Source organism: Notechis scutatus, chromosome 3 (assembly GCF_049901735.1).
Source record: "Notechis scutatus isolate UNSWTSFEM ecotype Mainland chromosome 3, rNotScu1.2, whole genome shotgun sequence".
In the NCBI taxonomy this organism is placed as follows: domain Eukaryota; kingdom Metazoa; phylum Chordata; class Lepidosauria; order Squamata; family Elapidae; genus Notechis; species Notechis scutatus.
In genome coordinates, this window is record NC_142011.1 from 58,006,483 (window position 1) to 58,024,443 (window position 17,961).

A 17,961-nucleotide genomic window follows, 5' to 3' on the forward strand; every position below is an offset into this window, starting at 1 on the left:
GCTTTTGGGAAAATAGCTTTGAACTGTCATCTCAGATGACTGCAAATATACATTTATCATTCAGTTCAGGACAATACCAAATTCTGGATTTTTTCATTGAAGAACTAAAAATATATTTCAACAATAAAAATAGGAAATAAATCTGAAAAACTAACTTACAAAGAAAGTGGTACTTTATATTCTCAAATATCATTCCTTTAAAACTAAAAAGCTGGTATTTATGAAAATCTGTCTTGAATTGCAGTTAATTCTCAGCACTGATTTGCCTATTAGCAGGAGTGAGCTTATTTTATTTATTTACTGGGTTTATAAGCCATTCCAATTAGCCTACTGTGAGAAGCACACAATTCACCAGTACAGCACCCCCCCATGCTTCATTTTGGGGTCTTCTGGGCCTCCGGAAAGCCTCCCGGGGGGCGTTTTTGCTCCCAGAAGGCTTCCTTGGGGCTCAGGAAGGCAGAAAATGGAGCATGGGGGGCACAGCTCCCCTCTACGCTTTGTTTTGGGGCCTCCCTGGGGCCCAGGAAGGCAAAAAATGGAGGAGGGGCGGAGGGAGGGTTTTTTGCCTCCTTGGGCTTCAGGAAAGCCTCCTGGGCGAAGCAGTAAGTAAGCAAGGGGAATCCCGGCGCAGCTGATCATAGGAACAGTTGATTGTTGGGAGGGGAAAAAAAACCTTAAGGAGTGACTGGGTGGGCTAGCGTCAGGTGAGCGGAGTGAGCAAGCATCAGGCAGATAGGGAAAGCCAATGATGGGGGACCAGTGACTGGGTCGGGGGCATGGCTAGCCAGAAGTTATTACCGGTTCGGCGACCCGCGCCAAATCCTTGCTACTGGTTCGCCCGAACTAGTGCAAACCAGCTGAATACCACCACTGATCTAGGGGTCAGGTTGGATATCATCAACATATCAATAAAATCTAGGCTTGTACCAACAGAATTTGCTGTGGTGTCATGTATATACTAAACAGAAGTAGGAGAACAGTGAGCCCTGTGGCATCCCACAATTGAGGGGCACAGGTCTCAGTCTTTTCCCACCACACTAAATGAAGCTGTCCCTTCAGAAAGGAGGAGAAAACAATGCCCCCCTGCTTCTACACCTGCCCAGATGTCTCAAAAAGATAGCATGACTGATAGTATCAAAAGCTATAGACAGATCAAACAGAAACATGAAGGTCACTCTGCCTCAATTTCAGTCTCCTCAAAGATGACCTATTACTGTATAATCCCATCCACTTTCTCTTATCTCCTTTCCACAAAAATTGTCCAATATATCAAACTGAATGATAGTTTCTTAAAGAGTATGGTTTCAAAGAGAGTAGTGATACCTCCCCTCTCAAAGATGAATTCACTATTGTCCCAACTTAGCTCCTGCCACCTCCTCAAAGGCTTTCACTAATCAGGAAGGGCCAGAGTCTAAACTGCTGTTCTCTTCCTCAGGATTCACAAGATCAAACACATCCCCAAATTAATCAAATTAGAGTCCAGAAAAAATAAGAAACTAAGCAAAAATAAGAAAACCAGTTTATATCGGTGTGTGTGTGTGTGTGTGTGTGTGTGTGTGTGTGTGTGTGTAACACTACTACTTTAACTTGTAATTAAAGTTAAATCTAGATTTAATTAGACTGGATTAGTGTAGCACATGGATTCTTTGATGAAAACTTACTTTCAAGTGAATGTGCTTGTGCTAGTATAAAGTGGTTAATATAATTATATTTTGGAATATTCAGTTTCAAAGGAAATATCATTAATTATGGAACATAAAGCTAAAAACCTCCTTTTTGTTTTTCAAAATTTACTTTCACAACCTCTTTGTAAAAATAGAAAATGCTGACTGAATGTCAATTTATGAAATGTTATGAAATTTTTATTTTCCTATGTCAGCTTTTCAGAAAGAAACATATTAAGATGCACTAGAAAACCAACTTTATTATAGAAATTGTTCCTGAAATTTCTTAAGTTTAATCTAAACAGAGCATACATGTACTAGTTACTAGGTACGACTTCCAACAGTTTCATATAGTTAGGAAAACAATTTTGCAGCCAGAAATAATATTTAGAGATATGGATCCATAATTTCAAATTACACACAAAACTTTAGTGAAAATTTATTTAAATTCTAAATTCTCAGTGTAGTTAACAGAATCTACCAAATGAAATATCTCACTGTTAAAAAATGGTTTCTAAACATAATTCATGATAGTTTTTAACCTATAAAATTATAAATTATCTAGTAATTAAAGGATCACTTATTTCTTATAAGTACTTATTTCCTGTTTACTAAGATCTTAATCAAAGTACTAACTCGGTGTTTTAATTTAATTGCAACTTTTTAATCCTTTTGTTGCTAGTCAGCTTTGGGGAGAGAAAAGACTGGCTATCAAAGTAGAAAAACAAGTTACATATTGGTTTACATAAAGAAATTGAAGAACTGTAGAAATCAAGTTATCAGCTCTTCCAAATATGATTTTTTTTACCTTGCATAGTGACTGCAAATCAGAGATGACATAAAGTTCTCTTAACCTCCAATTCTTGATCATCATTGGAAAGCTGTGAATTTTCTGGAAGAACACCTCATAGATTTTTTTTTTAAAAAACAGTATTGCATATTTAGGGTTCACTCTGCAGTGCTGATCTGGTACATAATGAAGAGAAGGCTTTTTAAACCTCTTGATTTGCTAATTAATTTTAAAAACTGAATCTTTCCTTATGACCTCCATCGAAGTCTGTGAAGCAAAGCATTTTGCATGTCACCAGAAACATGCACATGTGATGAACACATGGACTAGGCATGTATTTGAAAGAAACTCCAGAAACCTATTTGCTTTGTGCTGGAAAAGGGGAAGGCTGCGAATTCATAGAGTATTAAGTTTTAAGGGCAATAAATGCAGTAATGGGCCTCTGAAGTAGAAAAAAGCTAGCATTGAGGGACTGACATCCTCTGGATTCAGCTATCTTTAGAAAAAGATTTTTTGAAAGCTCCAAACTCACCAACAGGTAAACAATACTATGTTGAAACAATTTGCAAATGGCAACAGTAGTGTAAAACAGGAGTGGTGGCTTTAAAAGTGTGTTGGAATAATTAGCAAATAGAAGGACTAACAGTATATTGGATCTCTATGTCCATATAAAGCTCTTTTGCAAGATCCCCCTATCTGAAAGAGTTTACATGATATGTCTGAATTTTACTTTCGCAACTTTATTAAAATCTTATTATGATGGATTCAGAAGTACATTATCTGATCCAGATTCTTTTCCAATCTACAATATTCTTCTGCAAAACTTGCTGAAAGAATTATAATATTTTATTCCTTCCTAAATACTAACATACAATAATACTCCCAAAATATGGATTGTTCTTTTGTAATAAACAAAAACAGATGAAATGTAAAAAGGAACATTTGGAATGACTCATTTTTGCTTTGTTTAATTTGCTCAGAATGGGTTTAATTAGCAAGGGAATTGTTAGATTTGTGTAACTATAAAGTAAATCTGGGCCAGTCACAATTCTCCTACTCACTTCAAAGGATTATTGTTGTGGGGAAAAATAGGAGGAGGAAGAGGCATCACTTACGTTCATTGCCTTGAGTTATTTATAAAATAAAGGTAGAATAAGAAAAAAATAACTACACTTAAAATATTTCTAATGTCTCTTATTTTGGGGAACTTAGATACTTGAAGACGTTTTAGTAACAGCCACATTTTCTACAAAAACCAAGCAAAGTAAAAAATGAAGAACTGCAGAATTAAACGCATTACAAATAGAAAAAGAGCACATGCCAGATCCTCAGTTAACCATTTTTTATTTTTAGCTCAATACTATCTATTCTGACAACAATTTCTCAAAGGCTTTTGATAGAGAACTTTCCCAGCACTGATAATCAATAATGGTTTTAACTGAGAAATGCCAGGAATTGAAGCTGAAATTTTTCAAATGCAAAGCAAATTATATTTTCCTTGGCATGGTTATAAAACAAATAAATACCAGATACTTTAAACCAGGATACAAATAAATCATTTCTGTAAAATGCATGTAGTAAAAGCTCATTTCTAAGAGAAAACTACTATCAGCAATGTTCAACTATGGAGGTATAACACAAGTAGTAATACCTCAATCATCTGTTTAGAAGGTTACAAAAATAAGCAAACACCAGTAGAAAGTGATTTATAAATTTTACCAGTGTCAATTCTGAATATTCTGTAATATATAGTAACCTCTGGCAAAGTTGCTATTGTATACACAATAATGTGACATCAGAGCTGCCAGTTCTTTATCTGGTGTTGGCGTTCAAGTTCTTCCCAAGAACATAGGATGTTATAATGTATTGGCATGGTATACGGTGATGGTGATGATGATTACTACTCTATTAAATCTGTATAACACCCAATTTTCAATAACTCTGGGTGACTCACAAAAATCAAAGAAAAAAACAATAAAAATTAAAGTAACTTAATTTTTTAAAATTAAAATATTTGAATAAGCATATGTCATATCAAGATGCTTTAATAATTTAAGTCTGACAATACAGAGTTAAGAGAATGACTAACAGTACATTCTAAGTTAGATACAAAATTAAACATGCTTGTTTTGGAAGCATAACTATTTATTCTGATTTTATAACTTCATTTTCTCCCCAAACTAAGCTGATTCATTTAGAGAAAAAGAACACACAAATCATGCGTGACTTAGTTTATTATCTACACAAATGCTTGTTTTATATTTTTAATCTTGAGATTTCGTGTTCACATTTTTTTAAATATTAATGTCAATCATAGAATGATTGGGTTGGAAAGGACCACAAAGATCATCAATTCTCTGCAACGAGGGGGGGAAAGTTATTAATCTTTCCTTGGGAGGTGAAACTTTAAGAGATGGAACCACCTGTCAATTAGATCCTTGCCCTTCCTGGTCAGTGAAAGCCTCCAGGTCTTTGATGTCATTATCCTCTCATGGTACTTGGAGGCTGTCAGGGCCCAGATGGGGACAACAGGCTTTGGCTGAATCCTGGCAAAACTGAATGGGTTTGGAGGCACAGAGCTTCAAGACTTTAATTCTGGATGGGATTGCACTACCTCAAACATATCTGATCCACAACTTCAGGGTTCTCCTGGACCTCAAAAGCAGGTGGCAGTCACAGCTAGGAGAGCCTTTTCCCAATCTTGCATTGTATGCTAGTTGTAACCCTTCCTTCATAGGGAGTCCCTGTATCAGTCACTTAAGCCCTGGTCATCTCACATTTCAGAGTCTGCAATGCACTCTACATGAGGCTACCCTTGAAGAGCATTCAGAAGCTACAACTTGTCAAAGTGCGGTTGCATGAGCAGTTCTTGGGGTCCCTAGGGTGATCCATGTTATTCCACTGCTCTGTGAGCTGCACTGACTGTCAGTTTATTTCCTGGTGCAATTAAAGGTGTTGGCTATTACCTTTAAAGTGCCTGCATGATGTGGGCCCAGGTTACTTGAGGAATCCATCCCAATGGTACTGGCCCATCCCACTGATACTGGCAGAGGGGGCATGTTGTTGGCTCTGTCAATCAGGGAATTTTGGCTGCTAGAGTCCAGAAGAGTTTTTTCTGCTGTGGTTCCTCCCCTTTGGAACATCTTACCCCCTGAGGTGAGATTGAAGAAAGAAGTACAATCCCTGCTTGTACCTCTATCTTTCAAAACAAGAATGTAAATAGCTACAATCTGGATGTAACAAAGGAATAGCAAATAGTCTAGTAGCCAATAATTTTTAAAATTGCAGGGAAGTTTCTTGGTAATATCATTAGGGCAGAAGAGCAAGGCCAAAAATATTAGCTCAAGAAAATAGGAATGAATAATGAATTTTCTCTCACAGAAGCGTGGTGTATCAAATTGTACTCTTATTTTTGCTAGAAACGGTACATCCAAAGATAATCTATTTTACAACTGAATTTAAGTTGCATGATGTGGAGAAAAATGAAGATTAGTGGTTACATATGACCTGCATACAGACTATTCTGTATTATATTTTAAAGCAATACATTATATCAGAATATTTATTATTTCCTTGATTCCAACTCACATAAAGGAGGAAGAGATCCAACATCCACCATAGTACTTAATTTTTTTATATATTTATTATTTTTTTAAAAAATTTAAAATAGGAATATGTATTCTAGGTAGCATAAAATTTGAATGGAATTTGCTTTAGATTTTTTAATATAAACATAATAAATATTTACAGCTATACATGTTGTTTTTTTGATTATTTTTGCTACTACCCTTTAAAGCTGGACAAGCTGCCATCACTTATCTGAGAGGCCATCTTGCCCCAATGGGACTAGCTTGGCCCACTGGCGCCAGCGGAAGAAGTCTGCTACAGATGCATCTGCTAGGGAATTCTGGCAGGCAGGATCAGGGAGAAGAGCCTTTTCTGCCATGGCCCCATCCCTGTGGAATACTTTACCAATGGAGGTGAGAACTGCTACCACCCTTTTGGCCTTCTGGAAAGGTATTAAAACCGGGGCATCTTAACAGCATTATGGGCCCTGGGCAAAGCAGTGTACTAGGGCCCCTATGACAACTACTCACAGGAATAACAACGTAAATGATAAAATAAGTACTACATGCTTAGCGTACAAGTGTTCAATGTTGTGAATGAACCTCAGATTTAATCACTAATAATCTATGCATAGCCCTATACCTGTGTTCATATGCAACGTATAAATATAATCAATAAGTATGTCATTAGGTTCATTAGATATATCTATGAACTCATTGGATTGAACAGAATGATGAGCCTGCACAGAATAATGTGCAGGCTCACCTCATCATCTACGGGAAAAAATCAGTGTTAATTTCTATTAATGCATGTTAGTATTAATAAAAATGCAGTAAAATGTAATAAATATGTATATCATAAATATATGATACAAGGTGCACTGAAGGGTTAACATACACAGATTAATATGGGGCTCCTATGTCTATCAAGCCCATGCGTTAAGACAGCTGATTAAAACTTGGTTTTGCCAGTTGGCCTGGGGCTTGAAGGGGGCACTCACCATAGGAAGTATTAATGGGGTAAGAAGACTTTATCCCTGTGCTGTCTTCTTAGTCCTGTTTTTTTGTATAGTTTTAAATTTTTAATTTGCATAGTTTTAATACTTTATTTTTCTACTTGTCTTTTTATAATCCGTAAGCTGCCCAGAGTCACCTATAGGGGAAATGGGTGACATAAACATTTAATAAATAAAGTTTAATAAATTTATGTTTTCTAACATTCCATGAATTCTATTCAGTTATACTCCAGAAATTTCCAGTGCAAGCTAAAAATTAAATTAGTAGTCATGTGTATAGAAGTTAATAGCATTCATAACATATTTCAAGGGCATGTAACATTAATGCAAGGTTCCTCATAGCTAACGTATTTCCCTAATTAGTCTAGACATGCACCTGAGAGATAAAAGTGATTAGGAAAGCAATTAATGCAAGCAATACTTACTTCCTGACCTTTGTAGCAATTTTCAATCTGTACAAAAGAATGAACCCTACATGTACATCAGTATTTAGACTGAACATTCATATACTACTCCAATACATTTGGTCCTTATGTTTCAAACAGATGCCTAAACAACAGATGTGAACATAACCCAATCTCCTTTCTGTGTAGCTTAGTTCCCAGGATCTACGTTTTACATTTTGCAGGACTGTGAAAAGGATTCAAAGGGACTCTTTTAGTGTCATAGGTCATTAAAGCAAAGGAAGCATTAAAATGCTGAAATAGCTGTGCTAAAAGGAGAGTTAATTCAACAGCTTTCTCAGATTATATCTGCGTACACATGCACATATATACCCACTTCACTCCTATCAGTCCCAGGGGAAATGCTGTATCTACATGCATAGAGGCTACATGGTTAGGTCTTCAACAAGTCACAACTTGACTCCCATGCCTTAACAATTTGAAGTGTGATTTGTTTGTGCCAACATGCTTGATGAAACTATTATATGATCGCTTTTCACTAATATTTTCATAAATTTATTTGATCCAGGAGGCAAGTGAATAGAAAGAAGACCCACAGACGAATAGAAAGGATTAAGAATAATAGAAAGAGACAAGGAACTAAGAATATACATAAGCCTGAGACAACATTGGCTTCTGAGCTTCCAAAAAGAATATTTAAAACATAAAGGACCATATGCGGCATGTAGTAAAATTAAAATTAATTTGAACCTACACAGACAGATGCATCTGTGAGCACACAATCACATACATGCAAACACACACACCTTTTCTTACTTTAATATGTTTGGATGTGAAAGTCTATTCATGAGCTGAACTTCTTTCAACATATTTGCACGATTGCTGCTTAGTGTATTCATCTTCAGGGCCATGACTTGATCCGATACTTTGTGTCGTACCTAAACAAATCCAAAAAGAACAAAGATGAGCTCATTTTCCCAATGGAACATAAGAAAAACATATTGATTCAACATAGCATGTAACATGCAACTTTATTTAAAACACTCTTGACAAATTAAAAAAAAATTGCCACAACTTTAGAGGTTATGTAATTCCATTCTGTTTTATTAATCTAAGTACATTTGCTTATATTAATTTGCTTTAATTAGTAAAATCTTAATCCATGAAAAAAGGGCATATATTTTCCTTTTTATGACTTCACTGGTAAATTAGTATTTGGGTATGTTTAAAGGGCTGATCTACACATTAGTACCATTTCACAAGCCATAAAGTCTTTTATGGTACTTCCACAACAGACAGCTACTGTTATATATCATAATGCTAACAAAAATTAATATATTTTAATCATTTGACTTCCTGTTTGAATTTGACAGTGAAGCTATCTTCATTTGACAGTGAAGCTATCTGATCTGTCCAGTGTTTGCAGTTGAGCACATTCCCTTCTACTGCAGTTATTAACTGGAAAACGGTTGGAAAGGCTTTATTTCTGGGCTAGGTTGTATTTAATTTGAAAGAACAGCTTGGGGGACCTCCTGGGCTGATGGCTTTTGTTTGAGGATCAAGTAGAGGCCACAACCAGGTTGATCTTTATCCAACTTTGGCTGGTGTGAGAGATGTGGTATTTCCTGAAGTAAAGGACACAAAAGACAGTCACTCCCATCCTTTCGGCTGGATTACTGTAATTTACTCTATATGATACTGTCCTTAAAAGTCCACCTTGAAACTTCAGCTGGTACAAAATGCAGCTGCACAGATGTTTTATAGGACAGAATGCATGAAAACAGAGAATGTTTGCTATGGATCTCAATATACTGTGGTATCCAAGAAGGGGAGGCATAGAATCAAGCATTCTGTTACTGTAATTTGCTCCGGAATGAACATCAGCCTACCCTTTAGAATATCCCAGAATCTTATCAAGTCATGACTATTCTGGAAGGCCCTTAGTCATTTCCCCCATTGCCTAGTTTAAAATGTGAAGCACTACAAATAAATGTGGATGAAGGATATCACAGTATTACAATAATTAGCAATAGGTTGTGATATTATTATTGTATTGTTTTATATGAATATTTTTATCCTCCATATAATTGGATTATGAACTACATGGGTTGACTGTGATAGGATGGAATAAAATATCATCGATGAACTATTAATTTGTGTGGTTATTCATAAATCATTTTGTAAACTTCTGATAATTCACAGAACTCAGGAGAAATACATACAATAAAAATACAACACCATACAAATTGCCTACTAAATCCATCCAAAAATTTAAACCTTTTCTGCACACCAACACAACTGCATCAAACCACAAATGATGAAATAGGGAAAGTATTACTAGGTCTTTGCAAATCCCATGTTCCAAAAAAAGAACCTGTTGAACAAGATGCTGCAAATAACCTTCTAAAACCACTGAAATACTTATAATTGGCATTTTAATTTTATACTAGACATAGTTTGGCATGGGGAAAGCTTTCATCATATTTGTGTATTATTTTTGCTATGATTTTGCACATAGTATTGGTATTATGGTATCTACTAAGTATAAACTATTTTCAAATATATCTTTCAGGTAACTGAAAAGTTGCTAAAGACATCAACACTTAGGAACTTTTGGGAAGCCCAATGAGATATGTACATTCTTGTATTGAACTACCTCATGTCTTCAATTCATAAGTACGGTCAGAATGGACTAAAAACTTCTGAGACAATGCCTAGTATCCTCCTTAAATTGCATGAGGAAGACCTTCCACTATCATTCTTAGATTGAAGACCTTGCTCTTCTGTAGAGTCCTTGGTACTCTCTGAACTTGATTGTTTTCTTACAGATATTTTGTTGATGTTTCATTACCCAACTAGGTAACATCTTCAGTGCTAGAAGGAAGTGGAATTTGTTCTGTTTATATTCAATAACTTGCCCTGGATTAATTGCTTTGTTACCTTTACCACCCAAACTTTTAAATAAATATTTCACTATATGATTTTTACTATTTCATTTTAGTAATTTAATGGTAAACTGCCTTTAATGTCCTGTTTGGGAAGTGGTATTTTAAATAAACAATCAAATTCCCTGCCCACTAATATTACATAATGTTACACGACATTACACTGCTTTAAGTAAGTAGTTCACTGGTTAGAATGCTACAGTTAAAATGAAGTATGCTGCTATTTAACACTGAACAAACTTTTACAAGAGTCAGAACACTAAATAAATGGATTTTTTAGGGAAGATTGGGAACTGGCAAAAATTCAGAAAGAAATTTTGAAAGTTCCAATTTAAAAAGAAGTTTGATTCAAAGTAAAAACCAAGTTATGAATTACTCTTGCCTATTTAAGTATTCTCACAGAAATAGAGACATTTAATGAAGAAGTAGTTCCAATTTAGATTTATGCCAGAAGAGTAATATCTATTCTTCTCTAAACACCCCAACATATTTAATAAATATTATACATAATGGCATGTACGTATAGGTGGTCTTTGTTTAATAACCAGTAATTTAGCAACCATTCAAACTCATAACAGTGCTGAATAAATGGTATTTATGATTGGTTCTCAAAGTTCAGTTGTCAGAGTGCCCCCACGATCACATGATTGCAATCCAGGTGTCAACTTTGAAAACGGATCAGGGCTGCCACAGCCATCTTTCCTTTTTCTCAGCTGCCACACATTGGTGGGAGGGGGGAGCTCTGGAATGTCAGACTAGACAGCAACACATCAGCCCGTGGGAACCAAGGTCATCGCAACAGGTGCTGGCCAGATTCCGTGGGAAGTTGCCAAAGAGGCACCAGAACACCTAATTGGACAATGTGACCTGTGACACTGAGGGAGGGAATTATCTATTCTTTAATTATACAGAAACCACAGGAAATATTTAGAGCTGGTTTTGCTTTCAAATGGGCCAATATGATGTACTCAATAAAATGGTTCTTTGAGAAAACTACAAATCTCAGAGTGCTGAACTGGTTGGGTTCATTTGTCGGAACCTTGGTACCAGGTGCTCGGCAACTGGCCCACATTTCTGATCCTTGCAGTGTCTTGCAATCACATAATTGTGATTTGCAATCTTACTTGCTGGCTTCCCACAAGACAAATCAATGGGAAAGCTGGTAGGAAGTCAGAAAAAAGTGAGGTCCTCATTTAAAAACCCATGGTAAGCAATACCATATCGTATATTAGAATACAACTAGTATAAGTTTTTGAGTTTTATAAGGCACTTAAACAGGAGACATCATAAATCAGTTCATCAAATAGAAAAGAAAATGTACATACAATATATATTCCCAAACTATGGAGGACTGTGTTTTGGGGTTTAATTTTTTTTTTTTTTAATATTGGATTTTTTGTTTGTTTCATTGGTTGGGTTTTTTTGCATTTGGGTTATTTATTTTGTACTTTTGATTCTTAAATTGTTAGGACTTTTTTGCTTTAAGTGTTTTACTGATCACACTAAATATGATCACATTTATGATTATCAAATTTATTTGCCGCCTATCTGGCAATTCAAGGTGACTCTGAGCTGCTTAGAGTAAGATGTACATAATTATTTTAATTATGAAATAAAGCCACAGGTTATGTTATCATTAAATCATTTCTACTGTAATCACTTGATCTTCCATTACAATTTTTTAAAATGGAACTGTGTGGCAAATAATTCTAAATGATGATGTACAATACAAACCTATAACTACTGAGCCACTCCCTTGAGACCAAATTCCAAGATCAATGCCCAGGGGTGGGATGCTACTTATTCTGCCCGGCTCTAAAGAACTGGTAGCTCTGACATAGTCACCAAACCAGTAGTAACACCGGTTGAATCCCACCCCTGTCAATGCCTATGAAAGGAAGTTATCCTGGAAGTCACCTGTTCTATACCTAGGGAAAAGCGTATTTTTTTTTCAAACTAAATCAAACTGAGATATAAATATTTATCTAATAGTTAGTGAGAACTAAAAAAGAAGCATTAAACTTTGCCAGCAGATGCATATACTGCAAACAACAGAGACAAAAATACTGTAACTAATTTTTAAAATAATCTTACACATTATGTTTAACATATTGTTGCATGTAATTATAACTGATAGTACATAGGTTTAGATACAGAATAAGTTGACGTAACTTAAGTTTCACTAAAAATGCTGATATATTGGATTATAACAGAACCCAACTTCAGTTAATTAGTCTAGAGTAGAACTCCTCACATAGAACTCTGAAAAAAGTGTCTCTTTGTTTGCAAGCTAGGTATACAGTAAGAGGAAGTACCGTATATACTTCCAGTTTTAAAAGCTAATACATAGGAATTTGCACAAGCAGCAAGGAACTGTGGCTACAAAATGTTTACATCAATAAACCTCATGTTCTAACTGCCAAAATGAAATCTCCTCACACTGTCCCCTATGAGCATCTATGGTACTAAATTTAATTTGGTTGGAACGCAAGGTATTTGTTTCCTAGAATTGTTTCCTAGAATCAACTGAATGTGAAAAACTGAAATTTAAACAGGTTACAATTAAATATTTATCAAATTTGAATTACTGTATGAAATTTAAATTCATAAGTTTTTATAATAGTGGTTAGTGGTTTATAATAGTGGAGGGAGGGAGGGAGAGAGAGACTGTATATAGTATAGTATATATATGTATGTATTTAAATTTTATCTCACATTTTTAAAGAGCAGCCTTAAAAGAGCCGGGTTAAAAAACACTAATGCATACAATGAAACTCTTTGGATTTGGGAAATGTATTGCTTATCTTAGGTTTTTTATGCCATATGATTATTCTGCAGCTGCTACTTTATCTTTTCTATTTATTTGTTTCCTTTCTCATATCTTTATTTGCCACAGTCGTCTTCTACTATATTCTTCCTCTTCCCTTTTCACAGAAGATTAGGCTGTGGTTTATGTTAAATATCGGAATATAAACAGATGAAATTCTACAGTCTCATTTTTACAGCTAGGTTGCTTCAAAATTATTTTTCCCTCATTAGATATATCAGCAAGACAGACTACAGAAAGGTCACATAACTATGATGAAATATATTAAAATATGCTTTTAATAAAGGAAGATTGAACTATTATTCAAACAGTAACATTTTTAAAAATACATTATGACAATCTTAGCATACTTAGAATAATTAAAGGCTCAATTTAACTAACATTACTAGAATTAAATACAGATCAAGTTATAATAAAAATCATTTAGTCTTAAATCTAGCCATCCTAAATATTTAAAACATAAACCCCAGGTATTTCTTTCTGTACAGTCCTAATATGAGCTTTAATGAGTTGCAATGCATTTTGACAGCAGGACATCTATCAACTGTACTTGTTTTGCTTCTAACAGATCTCTCCTTGTAAGTTTGATCATACAGAGGATATTTCTGTGAATTAGCCACAAAGAAACTAATTTTCTAGACTACAAAACCTTCCTATCTGGGATTTGGCCCCTGAGAAAATAAACACTACATGTTCTTAAGTATCTAAAATAGATAGCTAAAAGGGAAGAGTACATCAGCCAATTATTGGACAAGATCCATCTATTTCTCATCCTATCACATCTTATTCAATGGGCTTGTTCATATGGTGTCACCCAAAGTGACTCCTGATATGTTACTGGGTTTAAAACAGGGAGCCTTCGTTATAAGTGGCAATCATTTTTATAGTATGTTTCATTCATCTGAACCTTTGGTGGGATTCAAATATTGTTGCCACCGGTGTGGTGGGGGTAGCTTGGTGGGCGCGCTTTGCGTGTGTGCACACACTTTGCGTGCACGCACATGCCAAACGTGCACTTTGCGCAGACGCAGAGGCATTCTAACTCGCCTTCTACAAGCCTGCATGACCCCGGTCGCTTCAGCAGCTGTCATGTGGCACTATTCTGTGCTGCGCAAAGCAGCTGCACTTCAAATTCAACAGAAAAAGGTGAATATGGGAGGCAGGTGGGTCCAACACAGAGCAGCGGAGAGAACCGGTTCTCCGCTGCTCATCGCTGCTACCAGCTCGCTAGAACCAGGCCGAACCAGTAGAATACCACCAGTGATCTGAACCCCGTCTCACGTGCTATTCAAACCCAGGCAGGAGAGTTAAGCAATGACCAACTCCTCTTTCCAGCTCTCAGTCCAGAATCAGTGAGCAGGAGTAGCTGTAATTTCAATTCTTCCTGCAATTGTCTTCATTGCTTTTAGTTTAACTGAAGAACAGTTACGGTAATATTCCACCATTCTGCATATGACATCCATATCATGAGGGATGGACAGGGATAGATTTATGCGTAAATTAAGCAAGCTATATCTTAGGACCTTGGAGTCTGAAAGGATCTCTCAAAATTTCAGGGTGGGTTTTTTCATGTTTTACAGTTTTATTCAAATTTTATATCTGAAAGTCTCCTAAATTAAGCCATAACATGATCCTAATCAATTTATTTTTGCATTCATACCTTCTTTTCTGGGCCTTCACCACCACAAATTTGTTATGCATCTTGCTAGCATAAGGTGTGTAACATAAGTTGAATTGTTACCTAGCCTTACTCTCTGTTAGTACTTGCCAAATATAGCTTCTCATACCTTGTGGTCTCACCATGTGTAAATCCAGCCTGGGGATGGGGAAGGATTTTTTTTTTTAAATCAAGCCTGAAAAGTTTACCTAGTGACCACTGCAGTGCCTAGGATACTAGGAGAGGGACTGAGCTCTCCTGAGTAGGTCTCTTACCCTTACTTAATTTAAAACCTGGATAGTTGTATAAATACCCACCCAACCACCATCTAGAAAATGAATAGTAAATGTGGCTTTATTTTCAAATTATCCTTAGATAAACAGAGTTTAAATGACTGTGTCAGTGAATGTTCCTACAATGGATACCTTATTAAAAATAAACTTAAAAGTCAAAAATCAAAGGCAACTTCTTTAACCTGGATTTTCACTTTGAATTTTAACGACACAGAATGTTTGTGAAGACTAATGTGGCACTTAAAGTTGAATATGTGCGTTTAAAACCAGAGTATTGATTGTGTATCTCCACTTTTTCTAGTTTTCAGGTAAATAGAGGATGTATTAAGAAAATAACTGCGGGTATTGGATACCACTGTCTATTACTTTGTTTTCTATAGTGAAGCAGAGGTAACTATAAGTCTGAACCTCATCAGCAGTCACAATCCAAAGCAAACCTTACAGTGGGGAGGAACTGATGAGCAATTATTTTGATAATTTTTTACAGGTGGAATTCTATCTTGAAGGAAGCCTACCTGAATGCTATATTAGATTTCCTTCAAAATGCATTTAAAAACTCCTTTATGGCTTTTTAAAATACAAATTTTCTGTATTCTCCATTTACATTTTAACATTTCATTTTTGTTCTGTATATTTATATGTTTGCTGTTTTATGTTTTTATTCAAATCACTGGTTCTATTTGGAAAAAGGAAGGTTAAACAGGTAAATAAAATGTACCGTATATGTTTCTAAAAATATTGTGGATAAATTATTCAACAAAGTTTTTATATAGTCTCATTTAGAATCTTTGACACACAATGAATTTTTCATATTCAAAACTTTTCAAGGAGAGACTACTGTAGGCTGCAAAAACCAAAAAAATCACATGGCAGAAAAAGGTTTGTCATCATTAATGGTCATTTGTATTTCTGCAGTCAAATGCAGTAACCCTGTATATTATATAGAACAGAGTATTCATTATGTTTTGTTCCAATTACTGTATTAAAGAGAAGATATGGAAATGTTATTACTCACCTTGAATACTTCAGAGAAGAAACCAGATCCTATTTTCTCACAAGAGAAGTCATCAAGTCTTGTAAGTCTTGAAAAGGCACTTATCAAGGCTTTATATGAAGAAGTCCAAACTCTGCCCATGGTCCCATCACTTCCGCCACCTCCATCAAAATCTTCAATGCGCTCTAAACGTGGTGGGAATCCTGCTATTGAATTTCGCTTACTCCGATCCATTTTGTAAAAACAATCCTTTAGAAGAGCACTTTTCACATCTTAAGTGGTCGATCTCTGTTTCTTTCCTCTGGATGAATACTAAAAATGAAAAAAAAAAACCCCATTAATGTATCATTTTCTTAGCTTTTCTTATTAAAAAAAAGAATGTGTGTAATTTACATAGGATAAATTGAGATGAAAAAAAAAAAGAAAAAATGCTTATTCAAGACATTTAATCAAAAACTAAGTGAGTCCAGGAGACCAGAGGAGGAGGTTCCACAAATTATTTTTTCCATTTTAGATAACAATACATATTTACTTTGTACATGATTTAATAAACTATTGTGACTAGTGGAGATATAATTTCATCCACAACTAGCATTTGTCAATATGTTAAAGTCTTTGCTAAACATTTGTAAATGTAAAGACTGTCAAGCACTAGAACTCCAAAGACTTAATTCAACAATTAAAAATAGTGATTGATTTTATTCCACAATATATTAGATCAGCCTAATTTTCCATCTGAATTGTCCTGTTAATTGACTATCAACTATCTACACACAGTAGCTTAGTGGAAATTCATTATAAACAATTTCATGATACAAATATTTCATCACAGTTTACCAAAGAAAAGCCAGAACATAATAACTTGCCCAGGAATTCCCTCTTTAGATGGAGTTCAGATATGCGTTTTCCCCCAGCCAAAGTATTTTAAATAAGAACAGTTTACTAGTGCATACATACACACATATATAGCAATTCATTCATTCTTGCAAGACTGCCAGAAATATGGTTTTAACTACTATAAACTTCTAGAACCATGTGATAGGAATGTAGTTGCTAGTATTTCTCTATGGCTTTGCACTAACAAAGTAGTCCTTTCTTCTTAGAGGTTTGTTTCTTTAAAGAAACAAAATTTGTCCTTTTTCTTATACTACTAGAATAGAATGGCACTTGAATCATACAGTACGTATACCAACACTAGTGAGGATATTCCAAAGATGCAGGGACAACTTTCTCAGAGTTGCTTATGCTGGCTGGGAGCTAAAGCCTCAATACAAATAGTCCTCAACTTATACCAATTTGCTTAGTGACTGTTCAGAGTTACAACAGCACTGAAAAAAGTGACTTATGACCATTTTCCACATTTATGACAGTTGGTCACATGATTTACATTTGGGTCATGTGATTACATTTTGCAACCTTCAGACAAGCAAAGTCAGATTCACTTAACAACCATGTTACTAATTTAACAACTGCAGTGATTCACTTAACAAATGTGGGAAGAAAAATTGTAAAATGGGGCAAAACTCACTTAACCAATTTCTCACTTAGCAACATAAATTTTGGGCTCAATTGTGGTTGTATGTCAAGCATTACCTGTACATCTGAATTGAAGGGTTATCATCAAATTGAATTTACAGCAATATCTTGTTGATAGTATTCAAAATGATCAGTAGCCTGTATTCATATTGATTTAAAATTGTTTTCCATTAACATAGTTGTCACTAGATTAGATAAGAAATTGGATGTGAATTGTTAGATGTGAAATTATTTCCCCATTCTGATAGCAATGTGCTGAATAGGTTATG

At 35.2% G+C, this 17,961-nt stretch overlaps 1 protein-coding gene across 1 annotated transcript in view; it reads right to left on the reverse strand.

Moving 5' to 3' along the window:
- TESK2 (testis associated actin remodelling kinase 2) overlaps window positions 1–17,961 on the reverse strand; it is a 58,241-nt gene that overhangs the window by 37,046 nt on the left and 3,234 nt on the right. Inside the window, exons 2-3 of the mRNA XM_026665751.2 lie at window positions 16,178–16,468; window positions 8,257–8,378 (exon numbers count right to left, since the gene is read on the reverse strand). Coding sequence (XP_026521536.2) covers window positions 8,257–8,378; window positions 16,178–16,390 — 335 coding nt within the window. The 5' untranslated portion in view covers window positions 16,391–16,468. The remainder of the gene's footprint in view (window positions 1–8,256; window positions 8,379–16,177; window positions 16,469–17,961) is intronic.